At 40.7% G+C, this 15,478-nt stretch overlaps 1 protein-coding gene across 6 annotated transcripts in view; it reads left to right on the top strand.

Annotated features, from left to right (window-relative positions):
• The window catches only part of ATP11A (ATPase phospholipid transporting 11A), a 150,580-nt gene that overhangs the window by 84,475 nt on the left and 50,627 nt on the right, over positions 1–15,478 (top strand). For all 6 annotated transcript variants that reach the window (XM_066380531.1, XM_066380530.1, XM_066380534.1 and 3 more), the window contains exons 4-10: positions 814–894; positions 3,448–3,555; positions 7,858–7,986; positions 11,058–11,161; positions 11,653–11,703; positions 14,589–14,653; positions 15,307–15,388. In XM_066380531.1, coding sequence (XP_066236628.1) covers positions 814–894; positions 3,448–3,555; positions 7,858–7,986; positions 11,058–11,161; positions 11,653–11,703; positions 14,589–14,653; positions 15,307–15,388 — 620 coding nt within the window. The remainder of the gene's footprint in view (positions 1–813; positions 895–3,447; positions 3,556–7,857; positions 7,987–11,057; positions 11,162–11,652; positions 11,704–14,588; positions 14,654–15,306; positions 15,389–15,478) is intronic.

The raw sequence follows: 15,478 nt of genomic DNA, 5'->3' as shown, positions 1-15,478 counted from the left end.
TGGGGCAGGGGGTCAGGAGCTTTCTGATCTTTAGGAGGAATTCAACGGCCAGCTGATCATTATTGTACTTCCTAAGTATGCATAGATTCTCCAAAGAAAATGTTAAGAGAAAGAGAGAGAGAAGTGGAGGAAGAAAAGGAGAGTGAAAATTGCAATGAGGTGTGAATTTGGTAACAATAGGTCAGGTATGTTTTAAGAACAGCAGTCCAGTTTTTTTCAGTCGTAAAAAATAAAATCAAAAGGACTTTTATAATTTCCCCAACGTTAAGTTATCCAGATAGTGTAAAGTGTGGCACCAGAAGCAGAGTAGTAAATTAAAATGAAATGTACAGGTCACTGTCTTTAGGTCCAAGGTCACTGGCTTAAACAAGGGGTCACTGGCTCGGCTTGAGTGACACCTCCCCCCCCCCGCCCCCATGAGTGCACATATGAGAAGCAATCAATGAACAACTAAGTGCTGTAGCTACAAGTTGATGCTTCTCATCTTCCTCTCTTCCTGTCTGTCTCTGTCTTTCTCTTTATCTCTAGCTAAAAAAAAAAGAGTGAAATATACATTGCTATCAGACTTGCATCTTTGCCACTGCTAACATGGTTTTCTTAAGCATTTCCCTTAATTATAAAGAACTGCCCTCAGTTTGATAGTAAAAGAGGATGATTTACTTCTTACCTGATTTATCTGTAGTGGTGAGGTATCAGGAAAGCAATTTAAAATAAGTGAAAGCAAATATTGGATAGTATAACAGGGACAACCAGTCTGTCTAATGTCACTAATACATGTTTTTGAAAATGGCTCTACAACTCTTTTAATTGCAGTTGATTATTGATACACCTACGAGTCCAGTAACGAGCGGACTTCCACTGTTCTTTGTCATTACTGTCACAGCTATCAAACAGGTAAGAATTTTGCAGACAGAGGAAAAAGGTCATTATCTTTGTTGTATGATGTTGCCTCTTATCCAAAGCAAAGTTTGTTTTAGCTAGTTCACAAAAAACTTTTATGTTCTAAAATTCATTTTTATAACTTTTTTAGATTGATACTTGAGTTAAAATAATAGAGATTATATGATTTAGTTGCTAATTTGGTGCCCTGTGAGTTTGAGGAAGAAACTATAGTTTTCACACTGACTCAACCAGTGATGGTGTCTGATTTTAGATGAGTTGTTTAACCTAGCTTTGTTCTCGACCACCTTAACTGCGAGGATCTGGTACCTACAGAGAGACTGGGATGTGGCTTCATAAAGAACATGCTAACTCCCAACTCACTGGTCCTAATGGATAAAGCCAGTAACTAACAGTAAAAAGAACTTGTCATAGTTATTTCCACTATGCATTTAGCCAGGTTAGTGTGGCAACCCTAACTACTCCCTAGTTTCAGAAAATTTCCACCACATGACAGCTCACGGGTACAGATGTGTAGCCACATCTGGAGGTGCAGACAGCTCTTTTAGCCACCTGGTTTTTCTTTCATGTGCTGGGAAATATTACAGAGAAAAAGTAATTCATCATCCTTAACTCAAATGCAGTTTTACATCCAGCGAAACCCAACTCAAAAGGCATGTTAATCAATCTAGAAAACCCCAAACTCTTGGTTGGAAAGAGTGTGTTTTCTTTTACTGGGGGAAGATTTTTAAAGTTGAAAGCATTTGAAATTGTGCTTATTTAAGACCAAAACGATTTAGCAGAGTTGTTAGTTATAAGAATTAGGTCAGGCTGCTTTTCCAACACTTGAGCCAGTGTCTGGATTGACATAGGAACATCTAATAGTGGTAATTTTCAATCTTTGTTACAATCAGTAAAATGCATATGTGCCTGGAGAATTATACCCAACTTTCTGTGGGTATCACAAAGTGAATCGGGCTATTTACTCAGTTGCTAAGAATCTGGGTGGCCAGATCCAATAAAAGACATATTCAGGCGATATACAGTATGTAGGCTGCCTTGTGCTTTTCAAAGTAGAATATTTAAGTTCAGCTGGTGGAAATATAATTAGTGCCAGGTGTCTTGAGGACTTTTGTTCAGCTTAAAAGCCAAAAAATCTTACTCATCTTTTGACTCAAACATTTTCTTTTTAGGAATTGATACTAAGAATATGTAATGCATGTGCACAAAAATAGAATTGTAAAGAAGTTTATCAGAAGTAATATTTATAACTACAACCCAATTGCTATGGAAAAATGTCCATGATATATCAAGAGCATGAAGTAGAATAGTGTGTGCGGTATGATTCTAATTTTGATAAACTACACCCCCATAGGCTAGAATTATAGTTACATATAATTATATGGCTATAGTAATAATTTATATATTAACAGTCTTTGTGGAGTGATAAAATTAAGGCATTTTTAGTTTCTGTTTTTGGGATGTGTTTTATGTATTTCTTATTTTTGTTCATAGACCACATAACACCTTTGTAATATAAAAGGTGAAAACTGATTTGGGGAAATTATTTTTGATTCTTTTATGTATGTCTTGATTTGCCTTAAAAAAATGCATCCTCCTGCACTGAGTTGCAGAGTGGAGACAAGAAAACCAGGCAGAAGACCCAGAAAGACCGAGTGGAACACAGTGCAGGCATATCGTTAAAAAAGTATTTTTCTTTCCTAATCCCCTGCATAACACATATCCCTCATGCATTTATTTTACATAGTTGATGGAGCTTCTTTTGTGTCTGGGGGCTTTTTGTAGACCCTAGAGATGATAATGCTGAACAAGACATTGCAGGGAGGAGGCAGGCGCCGAGAAGCCGTGCGCTTCTCGTGCACCCACATGTGCGCTGCAGGGCATTGCAGTGCTGGTGGTGGGGCCTCTCTGCTACATTCCCTTGGACTGGGAACCAGGGAAACCCAGTGGAAGGGGACCCAGATGACCTCTGCCCCAGACCTCAGGCCATTAGCAGGCCCTGGCCCCTCAGGGGCCCCAAACCATGCCCCCTGGCAGTGAGCTGCCTGGCATGTCACCACCGTGGACTTGAGAATGACCATTCCACACATGTCTAGGCAGGAGAAAGTTTGGGAAAACCCTCTTAGATGGTATAGAGTTGGGGCTCCCAGATATGACAGGGCTAGTCATGTCCCCATTCAATCCAGGGAGGGCCCACCTTCTAGAGTTCAAGGAAGAGTTGGACCTTGGTCACTGTGGTAGCCAAGGCACATGAAGAAGTGGGGTATTTAGAGTCCATTTGAGGTAAAATTGCCAGGACTTACCGGTGGGTGGGTTTCAGGTGTGAGGAAAAGGAGAATGAAAGGTGACTGCTGGTTGTACTGTGGCCCCATTAGTCTTTCTCATGGACCTGGCTGGGAGCGTGGGGACCACCGGGCTCCCGGCCACAGCACTTGTGTATCTTACTCACAGTACTGGCCCGTCGCAGCCAAGTCCAGAAGGACTGGCGCAGAGCTGAGGGACTCTGGTTTCTCTCACTTGTCACATGGGATTCTTTCTTTTCCTCAGGGCTACGAAGACTGGCTCCGACATAAAGCGGATAATGCCATGAACCAGTGCCCCGTCCATTTTATCCAGCACGGCAAGTTGGTTCGGAAGCAGAGCCGCAAGCTGAGAGTAAGGAGCAACCGACACGTTTGACTGGCTGTAAACCAGTAGCAATTTAAAACAAAAATGTAACAGGTTTTCTTATTGGAGAAGTAATATTTCAGGCAAACTCCTACACTGTCATTTTCTTTTTTTTAAAGTTTTAATAAACTAGATTTTTTAGAGCAGGTTTACGTTCATAGCAAAATTGAACCAAAGGTACAGAAATGTTCCGTATATCCCCCCCCCCCAAAGAGGCTCCCCCACTGTCAGCAGCCCCACCAAGGTTATCTAAAGTTTATGAGTTATACTAGTGATTTTCATCCTTTTTCATCTCATGGCACACATAAACTAGTTATTAAAATTCTGCACCACACCAAAAAATTCATTATATATATATTTTTTTACCAATCTGACTTTAAAAAGTGGTATAATTTTAATTCGTTCATAAAAATTGCGTTGGGTTGGCTGTTGTCATTTTTTTATTGGACAGTCTAAGAGTAAAGTGGTCAGTGCCCCTGACTGAATAGGTACCTTTTGAGTGCTTTGAAAGTTCTGTGACGCACCAGTTGAAAATTGCTGGATTATACTAACCAGTCAAGACAAGGAAAGCTCTAAACACTTTTAGAAAGTCTGTTTTAGAACAAAGTAAAATCATATTAATATAAACTGCGCTAGTTGGAAATTACAGAAATTGGCTCTGAAACCTCACTGAAAGTTTCATTTTAATTTTTCCAATGACTTAGTGTAAGCTATGTCATTTTATGTTTTTAAATATATGCTTAAATTAAGTGGGTTACATTCACACCGTTTAGAAGCACCTATATTTGTACAAATGATAAGTATAATCTTTACAGTTTGTTCCAGAGTAACGTTTAGTTGTGAACCTAGAGGTGGCGCCCCGAGTCCTCGTGTCATCCTTTCCAGTCCTTGTCACCTGCCCGCACCTCTTCTCCCCCACCCCCCTTCCCTCATTGTCACTCGGGACTGCTTCCCCGGCCGGAATCGTGGTGGGGGCACCAGGAAGTTGCATTGAAGAAGCAGTGCCTGCCCTCGTGCGAAGAGACAGAAAAGTGGGCCTCTGCTTCCAGGCGCTCCCTGAAGAGGGGCAGCCCCGTCAGCCTGGGGAGCGGTGGTTGTCTCAGGGGAGGGTCAGGGTCTAGGATACAGGAACACCTCAGGCCCTGGCCGGGTAGCTCAGCGGGTTAGAGCATCATCCTTGTATGCCAGTGCTGCAGGTGTGATCCCTGGTCAGGATACGTACAAGAAGCAGCCAATGAATGCACAACTAAGTGGAACAACAAATGAGGGTTTCTGTCTCTTTCTCTAAGATGAGTAAATAAATTAAAAAAAAAAAAAGAGAGAGAGAACACATCAGGAGGTCTGTTCCCATGTCATCAGCATGCGATCCATTTTTGTTAACCTACTTCCAGATGTTATGAGTATTAAACACACTATTGTATGTATTTTTAAGTTTTTAAACATTTTCTTTGCTTTGGAATTTTGTTGTCCAGGTGTTTCAGCAATTCTGGTTGCGCTCCCTCAGCCTCTACTGGTGATGTGTTCCCAGTGGTCATGGGGTCAGAGAGGGGAGCACTGGGAGCATGGGCCTCACAGCCTTGTAAACAGCAGTGGGGGTCCCGTACACATGTTAACAGGCTCCCTCAGGCCAGGCCCTAAATGCAGTTTCCTTGAACAACAATATTTCTTTTGCAGAGTTTCTGTACTTTTTTTTATTAAAATATTTTTCAATTACAGTTGACATACAATATTAGTTTCAGGTGTACAACAGTGATTATACATTTAGATAACTTAGAAAGTCTCGTACCCACCTGACACCATACACAGTTACTACAATATTATTGACTATTCCTACGTTGTACTTTAGATCCCCGTGACTATTCTTGTAACTGGCACTTTGTAACTTTTAACAAACATCTCTTTCTTTAGAAAACAAACCTAGACAGTGTCCACCAGCAGAAAATTGAGTTTCTAATGCACTGATCTCCTATGGGAAGTGTATACTCTGTATCCAGCCTGTTCTAACCAGAGGATTCTAAATCAACTATGTGAGATAAGGAAGGAAGATCAGGCTCTCCTAGTGACGAGGCATCTCTCAGGGGCCAGAATGGCTCAGGACTTAAGAGAATGCACAAAGCTATTAGAAAAGAAACCTTTAATTTGTTCAACCTAAAATTTTGTAATTTCAAGAATGTCATTACATACATGGAATCATGCATTCTGAAACCTTTTGGGACTGACCTTGTTCGCTCAGCGTAATTCCCTTGATTTCACCCAGGTGTGTGCATCAGCAGCAGCTCCTTCCTTTTATTGATGTGACCGTGGTGGGAGGTAGAACAGAGTTTACTTACATTCAACAATTGGGGCTGTTATGAATAAAGCTCCTATGAACATTTGTGTGGATAAAGTTTCCATTTTTCTGGCATCAGACCTCAAGAGTTGAATTGCTGGGTCATTTAGTAAATCCGTGTTTAATTTTAAAATGAATTGCCAAACAGTTTCGCAGAGTGTTGGATAGTTTTACATTCTCATCAGTAATGTGTGACAGATCCAGCTCCTCCACCTTCTCACCAGCACAGACTAAAGTTTGGGCATTGCCTTTTTTTTTTTTTTTTTTTTAAGTCGTTCTAATATCTCAGTGTGGTTTAAATTTGCGTTTCCCTTATGACTTAACTACGTTGAGTATCTTTCCATGTGCTTATTTGTACATCCTTTTCTGTGGGAGGGAAAAACTCTTCGTGTCTTTACCTGTTTTCTAGTTGGATTACTTTAGGGTTTTTGCTGATGAATTTTGGAAGTTCATACTTTCTAACTGTTAGACCTTTGTCAGAAATCCCTTAATGGGGTATTCACAAAGCAAAAAATTTAAATTTTGATGGGAATCTAATGTATTGACTTTTCCTTTTATGGATCATAATTTTAGTGTCAAGATTAAGAGCTTTTTGCCTCATCTGGAGCCCAAAGATGTTCCCCTATAATTTTTCCCCCAACAGTTTTAGCTCATAATCCATTTGAAATTAATTTTCATGTAAAATGTGGGGTTTAGGGCAAAGTTTCCTTTTTGTTTTTTGTTTTTTCCCTGCCTATGACTACCCAATTGTTCTACTATCATCTGCTGGAAAAGATGTTCCTTCTCCGTTGAATTGCTTTCTTACCTTTGTCAGAAGTCAGGAAGCATATCTATGTAGGTCAGCGCCGCTGTTCTCTGCTCTGCTTCACTGGTCGCTGTGCTAGTCCTCCATACCACAGCCCTCGTTACTGCAGCTGCACAGGAAGCCTGCAGCTGGGCAGAGGGATGCCGCCCGCACTTCATTCTCCTTAATCAAGGTGTTGTAGTTATCAGAGTCTGTACCTTTCTCTATACATTTTAGCTTAAGCCTATCCCGGACTACAAAAATCTTTGTTGGGATTTTAGTAGGAATTTCACTAAACCGAAAGATCTTTTTGAAGAATAAACCTCCCATTTTAAGTTGTTGGACACTCAGCTGGGTCAATAATGGACTGACAGGGAACAACACCTATAGTAAAGGAGAAGCATGGTGATGTCCTGATTTTGGAAGCACCTTGCAAGTAGCTGTAGGAACATCCAAGTGATTGGAAGGATTTTAAACCCTCTAGCTAGTCACCCTGATTTGTGGGGGTTTGATGGTCATTTACCTGCTAGACACAACATCTAAAGTCACAATGGAAGAAAAAGGGTCTTCCTAGGAGGTCATTTAGATGTTATTCTTACTTGGTGATGATACTGAAATGGATGATTTTGTCTTATTTAAAAATCTGTATGAAAAACATTCCATGACTCATTTTTGCTCTAGTTTTTGTAATGTGATTGCTACTTCTGCTTTATTCTTAATTATGCTTGAGTGATATGGGCAGTGTCTTGGTTCTTTTGTTCAGCCAGCTTTTAGAACTCTCATACCCGGTTTATAGGACACCTAGTGTTAAATCAGCATCTTCCTACAAGAATAATTCCCACGTGGACACATTAATGAAACACTAGAATTCATCCTGTTGGGCTGAATCAAGGATAATCCTGTTACGGATGATTGTCTATATTTCCATTGCAAAATATTCAATCATCATGCACTTTGATGCTTCACAGATCTAAAATTGGTACATTGAAACCTCACCTGGCCATCTTGGGTTGGGCAGAACGCCTGGGGAATGATCTTTCTCTAGAATCGCATTAGTATCTACAGTGCCTCCTGTAAACAAATACCATAATGGTGTCTGTGAGTGCCAACTGACACTTCAGGGAAAGAAGACTGCTGCACGGAGACGGGTTCACGTAATGATGCTGTCCTTCTGCAGGTTGGGGACATTGTCATGGTCAAGGAGGATGAGACCTTCCCCTGTGACTTGATCTTCCTCTCCAGCAGCCGTGGAGACGGGACCTGCCACGTGACAACTGCCAGCTTAGATGGAGAATCGAGTCACAAAGTAATGTGCCTTTCTTTTATCAGAGACCCCATACAGTGCCTTCCCTTCCGTCCCAGCTGTGCTTGTGTGGCTAGAAACCACTTCATGGTTGGAAATTCAGTATTTTCAATGAAAACCCAGGGAGTGGTGCTGGCCATATCTTTTCCCAGCTTTTGCTTCTTTCTATTTTCTACTTGTTTCTTTCCCCCCTCGGTGTATGTAACAACTATCTTGAGGTAACAGAAATGGCTTCATTTAGTGGAGGTTCCAAATTAAGGATGTAGTAAATATATTTTTGAAATTTTGAAAGTTTTCGTTTTACCAGTCAAAATTAGTGTCTTTACTATTCCAGAATTACATGAAAAGTCATACATGAATCTAGATTTTGCCTCACTGTGACGTCAATGAGTGTCTTTTTGTTAAAATATTTTAATATCTGAAGTTATAATTAATTTCTTACATTCAGTATGGAATTCTGTACTGGTAGCTGATGCTACAAACTTTTAATTAATAATCATGAAAGGATAGAACATATCGCTATTGATTTTAAGGTTTTCATTATTTTAAAAATCTGGAAGCTTCCAAGGAGTTTATAAAAATGAGAATGTATCAATGAATTCAACCCTTTCTAAGGCGTTAGCTCACAAAATTGCAACTCTAACACAATGCTTAAACAATACCTATGAATATAGATACTTTCTAGGATGGGAGAGAGAATTTTCCTTTGCAAAAATGCTAAAGGAAATACCATTCTTTTATGGCTAATTCATGGTATCTTTGAATAAAGTTTTTTTTCAGCATTTACTATCACATTTTCTATGTAGCATATCCCCAGAGAATTGACATTCTGGCACAAGCAGTTGTGACCCACAATTATTCTGGGAATGGAAATCCCTGGTTGATTGTCAGGTGTTTATTGTAACCTGCCTCTGGCCTCTGGAGTGTGGGGAGTTTATGTTCCTGTCCCTCCTGACAGTAAACATCTCTAAGTCTCCTCGTATCATTCTCTCTAATAACCAAGTTGTACAAATAAAGTGTGTAATAAATAAACAACACAAATGGAGTCACACACACACTCATCGTTGCCAGTGGGCTGCCCTCTCCACCTCGTCCCACGGGAGAGGTGTCGCTGCTCAAATGTGTCTCAGCATCACTAGTACACAGATGCTGCAGGCCTCCAGGTGTATCAGTTTTTTCAGGGTAAAATTTTATAGCAGACCAGAACTGGCAGATATTAGAATATGTGATTTACTTTGACCTTTTGTGTGTTGTGCTCAACATCTTAAATGTGTGCCCTTTGGTGTCATTTCTGTGCATTTGGTTTGGTTTGGGGGCTGGATAGATCTGAGCCCTTTTCTTCAAAGGAGAGTAGGGGAGTCGGACTCCTGCGCTTTTCACATCCATAATAATGATTAACCTGTTTTTCAGGGGATCTTGCAAGGGTGTAAATAGAAAATCCACCTCACCCCCCACCGGCCGTTTGGCTCAGTGGTGGAGTGTCTGCCCAGCATGTGGATGTCCCGGGTTCAATTCCTGGTCAGGGCACATAGGAGAAGCAACTATCTGCTTCTCTGCCCTCCCCACCCCTCCCCTCCCATCCTCTCCCCCTTCTCTCTCTCTTTCTCTCTCTCCTCCTCCCAGAGCCATGGCTTAATTGGTTCGAATGGTCGAACACATTGTCTTTGGGCGCTGAGGATAGCTCCACAGAGCACCTGCTTTGGGGTGCTAAACATAGCTCAGTTGCAATCATGGCCCCAAATGGGCAGAGCATCGGCCCCAGAAGGGGATTGCTGGGTGGATTCTGGTCAGGGTGCAGGCGGGAGTCTGTCTCTCTATCTCCTCTCCTGTCACTTGGAAAATATTAAAAAAAAAAAAAAAAAAAAAAGAAAGAAAGAAAATTTTCCAAGGTGCTTGATACACAATAAATGCCCGTAATGTTGTAAGTGCTGCTGCTGCAATGATCCTATCTCCTGTTTGTTTTTATTTATTGGACATTGTATTTGTCTAACTCTTGACTGTTAAAGAGAAAGAGAAAAAGAGATTTGGAGGCGCGTTTGCCTTCACCATGCCCTCATGCATGAGTGCTTCTTTCCTCTCTCCTCCCAAGGCGAGCTCTCCTGTTCATGCTTACTAATACCGTCTGAGCCAGCGGTCTCCTGGAATAGCAGCATAGGAATCACGTAGGATCATGTTAGAAATGCAGTCCTCAGGCCCCACCTCGTAACTGCAGCATCAGAAACTCTGGGATGGGGCCTGAGAATTGCATTTCTTCTTTTTTTTTTTTTAAAGGATTCTTTTTTTTTTTTTTTTTTAAAGATTTTATTTATTCATTATAGAGAGGAGAGAGAGTGAGAGAGAGAGGGAGAGAGAGAGAGAAGGGGGGAGGAGCAGGAAGCATCACTTCCCATATGTGCCTTGACCAGGCAAGCCCAGGGCTTTGAACCGGCAACCTCAGTGTTTCCAGGTTGACACTTTATCCACTGCGCCACCACAGGTCAGGCGAGAATTGCATTTCTAACATGATCCAAGTGGTGTCCATGAGTCAGTGCTTTTACAAGCCCTCCATGGGGATTCTGATGAGCATGCAGGTTTTAGGAGCCCTCGGGTGAGGCCGAGAAGCTATGCAGAAAGTTTACACTCCCTGAACAGTGTTGGGAGAGGGCGGTTACTGATGTTGATTGGCAGCACTCTATAAACGATAGGGTGTTATATAAACAAAAAGGAATATTTTAGCTCTTAAATTTGTTTCCGAATCAGCAGTCACCATCATGACAGATAAATCGAGGTGTCCAATTTTGAAGAAATCCCATCATTGCTATTAATTTTAAGTTGAGGGTACTGGGTAAGGATGGAAGAACTTTCTGGAACCTAATAGATGTAGGAATAACAGTAGTAGTCTATAATTCTACAACTTTTTAATATTTGCAAGTTCTTTATTATACTTCCCTTATATGCTAACCAAGCTTTGTAATCTGCCGTATTTCCATGCACAAAAAAATTAGATGTTGATGCTGCGCTGGGATTGGAGGCAGGGACTGCTAGATTTGTGTTGTTCATTTTGTTGTGAATTCACGGTTCTTGTCAATCTGTAGACACATTATGCAGTTCAAGACACAAAGGGATTTCATACTGAAGAAGATATAGACGGCCTACATGCTACCATTGAGTGCGAGCAGCCCCAGCCCGACCTCTACAAGTAAGCCAGATCTGTGTTCCCCTTAAGTATCTCTTTATCCCCTAAGCACTGTTCTTGCTCTCCGCCCCAAATAGTCTAGTGGCATGGTTGTTTGGAAAGAGAATGTAGATCACTGCTTAAAAGTTAAGACTGGGCTAAAAATAGGTTACTTACATATTTTCAGAGTTCAGCAACATTTCAGTATATAGCTACTTATACAAACATTAGAAGAGGAAGAAAAAATAATTTTCTGTATTTGGAGGAAGTGAGTTTAAGGTAAATAATTTAAGGCATAGGTTAATAAGAACAGGAAGTAAACTAAGAAATGGGGGAGGGGGGGGTAGAGTGCTTTAGCTACATGTGGCTGTGCTTTTGAGTAAAGAATCCCAGGTCATGAGCACCCATCTCTTTCTTCCTTAGAAACAGGGAGGCGGGTCTGTAGGACAGGGCACTTCCGGTCTGTCTCCCGTCGTGTTGCTGCCATGTCGGTAACCTGACTTTTCTGTTGCCAGGTTTGTGGGCCGCATAAATGTTTACAGTGATCAGAATGACCCCGTGGTGAGGTGAGGCGATGTGCTTCTTCGGAACACTTTCAGAGATTTTCATCTATTTTTTAATTATAAGTGGATCCTTTTGCTGATAAGAGTTTTTTCATTGTTGCCATTCTGTTGGATTTCGAAAGTAGAATTCAACTTTCCCAGAGGTCCAGGTTCTAGTGTTTTCTAATTTCTTTTGTATACATAGCTGTGTGTGTTAGCAAACCAATGACGCTCATGGAAAATGTTCTCTGACCAGAATCCACTGAGGGTCTTCTCCTGGCAGGGCAAGTTCAGGAGTCCATTTAACAGTTCCAAGGCAAAAGAGAAGGTGTGGTTTCATAACTTATAGGCAAGTATGGTATCGACTGTGAAGTTAAAAGATTTTTGACTTGGAAGCCCTTTTATTGGAATGTTTGAATCTATGCAGAATCATTACTGGGATACATTTCATCTAGACTTAAGGGGATGTGTCTCACAAGGGCCTGTCTCAGGCTCATATCTATTTGGGGCTGTAGGAACCTTTTGCCTGGGCACTGGCTATGACCTGTTTGGGTCACAAGTGAGTCTGCTCATCCACCTGTGGTCAGGACAAGTGATCCACTGTCATCTAGCCCCCGTCTCTCCTGTCTGGGCTGCTTCTGCTTTTTAGGACTGCACAGGGCTGTTTCATCGGACACTGTTTCAAGATTCTGGCAGTCCTTTGCTGCGATGTATTTGAGATCTACAGATTAAGAAATTGACTGTAGTAGGTTTCGAAGTTGACCTTTTTTGTAAACTTCACTTGTTAGAGAAATTATTTTTTCCAATGTAAGCAGTCTCCAAATTGCCAATATCCTTATAGTACTTTATGTATTTAAAAAAAAATTGCCCAGAAGTAGAAATAAATTCAGTGGGAAATTGTCACAAAATAATAAGTTACTGAAATATAATTTGTTGGGGCTTATCTCTTTGTAAGGTTCCTGAAATGATTTGTTTTAAGGAAACAATTTGTGCACAATTTTATTATCATCATTTATCAGCTGGTTAGTTGGTGCTTTTCAGAGTTTATGGAGGCATCATCATCATGGTCTTCCCTAAATACATATTAGTCTACAGGTAATTCCTACTTACTTTGGAGAAATAACCTGTATTTCTGTGTCTTGGGAGAATTAATGTTTGAACAATTAATAGATTTAGATTTATTCATTTTGCTAAAGGGACGAATCCAAAAAGTAAACACTGCAGGTTATTTATATTTCATATTTAGACAAAGTTTAATGCTGTGCAGCTTGGGAAGATAATTATTAATACAGTCTGTATTTTTAGAGCAATTCTAGTTTACATTTAATGTATTTATACTATTAATATTTGGATATTTAATGTTAATTAATATTAGCTTTTAATATTTGGATATTTAATGATGTTTATGAATTTGTGGTGTGGACAGTTGTGAATTATATAACTATGTTCTTATAGTCCATTCAGGGTAATCTTTCTTCATCCTCCTGTCCAAACTAGAAGCAAAGTACTTTTTAAAGTAGATTATTTTTAGACTTTCCAGAGCCACTTTTTAAAGGGGCCATTTGTTTTCTTAAGCACATTCAACATGAATTATTGTAAGAGTGTTGTTCACGGATGCTGACAGTGCTTATAATACAGCCAGACAGCAGCAAGGGGGCAGCCCTGGGAGCTCTGTCTTGTCCTGGCTGTCAGGCGGAGGGGTGACATCGGACAACCCTGGGCAGACACGTCAGGTCAAGTGTGTCCCAGACAACTCTCTACTCCTGGGAGCCTCCTCTCTTGCTCGCCTTCAGCTGGACACAGCCCTGAGCTGTATCAGCTAAATATACTGACACATTTTAAGTTCATAGTGTTCAGTAGGTTCTCAGCATTCCATGTTAAAAGGAAATTAAATACACTGGTAAAGAAAAAGCAAACTTCAGCAAACGCTTTTAACTCTTTCCCTTTTTTTTCCAAAGAAAATCATTAGAATGCTGACAAGAGCGAAATTTGTAAAGTTGACTTCTGCTTCTTATTTTTCTTTACTCTTGGGAAATGAGAAGAAATTACTATGCCATCAACAAGGGGAACTGCTAGAATACGAACCTCCTGAAGGCAGAGATTTTGTCTGTTGCTCCCTATTGAGTATTGAGTGCTTAGAGCAGTCCTTGTCCTTACATGAAGGACTTGAATTTCTTGGTTGTTGCCTCTTTCCCCCCACAGTATCAGAGCATGGGTTATTTCAGATTTATGGGCCACCTGCATTCAGAGGCTTTTTGTGGACTTGACTGCTAGTGTTTATAAATGCACACAGAGTTTCCCAGCCTTCATCCTTAATGTATGATTTTTTACATAAGACACGCAGAGTCTCCCTAACGACGTGATAGAAACGGCCTGGCACCACATGAGCCACAGGCACCACCCTTTCACTTCCCCAGAACATTTGTGAGTCCTCCAGTGGCCCTCAAACCTGAGACCTCTTAGAAGCAGGTTTCTGGTTCAGTTTGTCAAGGTCACACTTCTGATAGGTTCCCAGGTGCTGCTGGTCACACTGGTGTGGAGCTGACCCACCCCCCTCAGGAACTAGAGAACGCTGTTAAGACCTTCAGACCTTGCACAGTCGGTCTGGGCCGGGGGTGGGGGGTGCTGAGAGCCTGCGTTCCGCAGGAAGGCTGCACCAGGATAGCAGGTGCTCACAGAGCTAGAAGTCAGCAGAATTCCTCCGGCAGTGCAGGTTCTTACCCTCCCACACACGCTTTTACATGGGCCCAGGCTAACTTGTCTACTCTAAATATACACAAGCAAATCAACATTTAGACAATTTCCTCTGAAAATGAAGTCCGGGAGGTAAACGAATCAATTTTCACCTTGCAGCATGCCTTGCTGTAATTTCTCCATTGCCCTGTTTCTGGTCATTCTTGTCTTTACAGGCCATTAGGATCGGAAAACTTGCTTCTTAGAGGAGCCACGCTAAAGAACACTGAGAAAATCTTTGGTAAATGTTTTAATTAGTGAGTTATTCATAGTAGCCACTAAAACTAAGGGTACTTGAAGTGATTAAAACAGTGGTACTACAAAAGCACCTCTTGTGCCTTGAGGTACTGTGGACTTGATGGTGGCAATAATTGTGCCTCGCTAAGGAAACCATTATTGATACATAACCACAATACATAAAGTAGTGGCACCTGAGGCTGTTACTTGTATATCTAGCGCCTATAGTTTTTAACTCAGCAACATAAAGTTAACCCATGAAAGAATTCACACAGTATATTTTGCAATAGATTTCTTTTAGTGACTGCATTTGTTTGCTAGTATCTGCTCCCCCTTTTTTTGAGTTATTTTTAATGTTTTAATTAAAATGAGACAACTTAAAATATACATTTGTATCTGGTTGTGGGAAAACCCAATTTATTAAAATCTGAACTTTAGAAAAAAAAAGACAGATTTTTCTCTATGCAGGAAATAAAGTATTTCTTTAGTCAACTCTAAAGGATCTTATTGTGTGACTCTGTAAACCACTAGCTTGCTTAGTAAAATTAAAAATATAATTTGTTCTATCCAAACTTCCATTTTCACCATAGCTGTGTGTAACTATGTAAAGGGAAATACATGTGTTATTGTTCTGACTTTTATTCTTCTACTTTATAGGTGTTGCTATTTACACGGGCATGGAAACCAAGATGGCATTAAATTATCAATCCAAATCCCAGAAACGATCTGCTGTAGAAAAGTAAGGTTCCTTCCTCCACTGTTGAAGAGCATAAAAGTCTATGGCTTAAAACTATCCCAAACCACTGTAGATAGGAAGATATTTTCCTCT

Source organism: Saccopteryx leptura, chromosome 4 (assembly GCF_036850995.1).
Source record: "Saccopteryx leptura isolate mSacLep1 chromosome 4, mSacLep1_pri_phased_curated, whole genome shotgun sequence".
NCBI classification, from domain to species: domain Eukaryota; kingdom Metazoa; phylum Chordata; class Mammalia; order Chiroptera; family Emballonuridae; genus Saccopteryx; species Saccopteryx leptura.
This window is presented reverse-complemented; position numbering and strand designations above follow the sequence as displayed.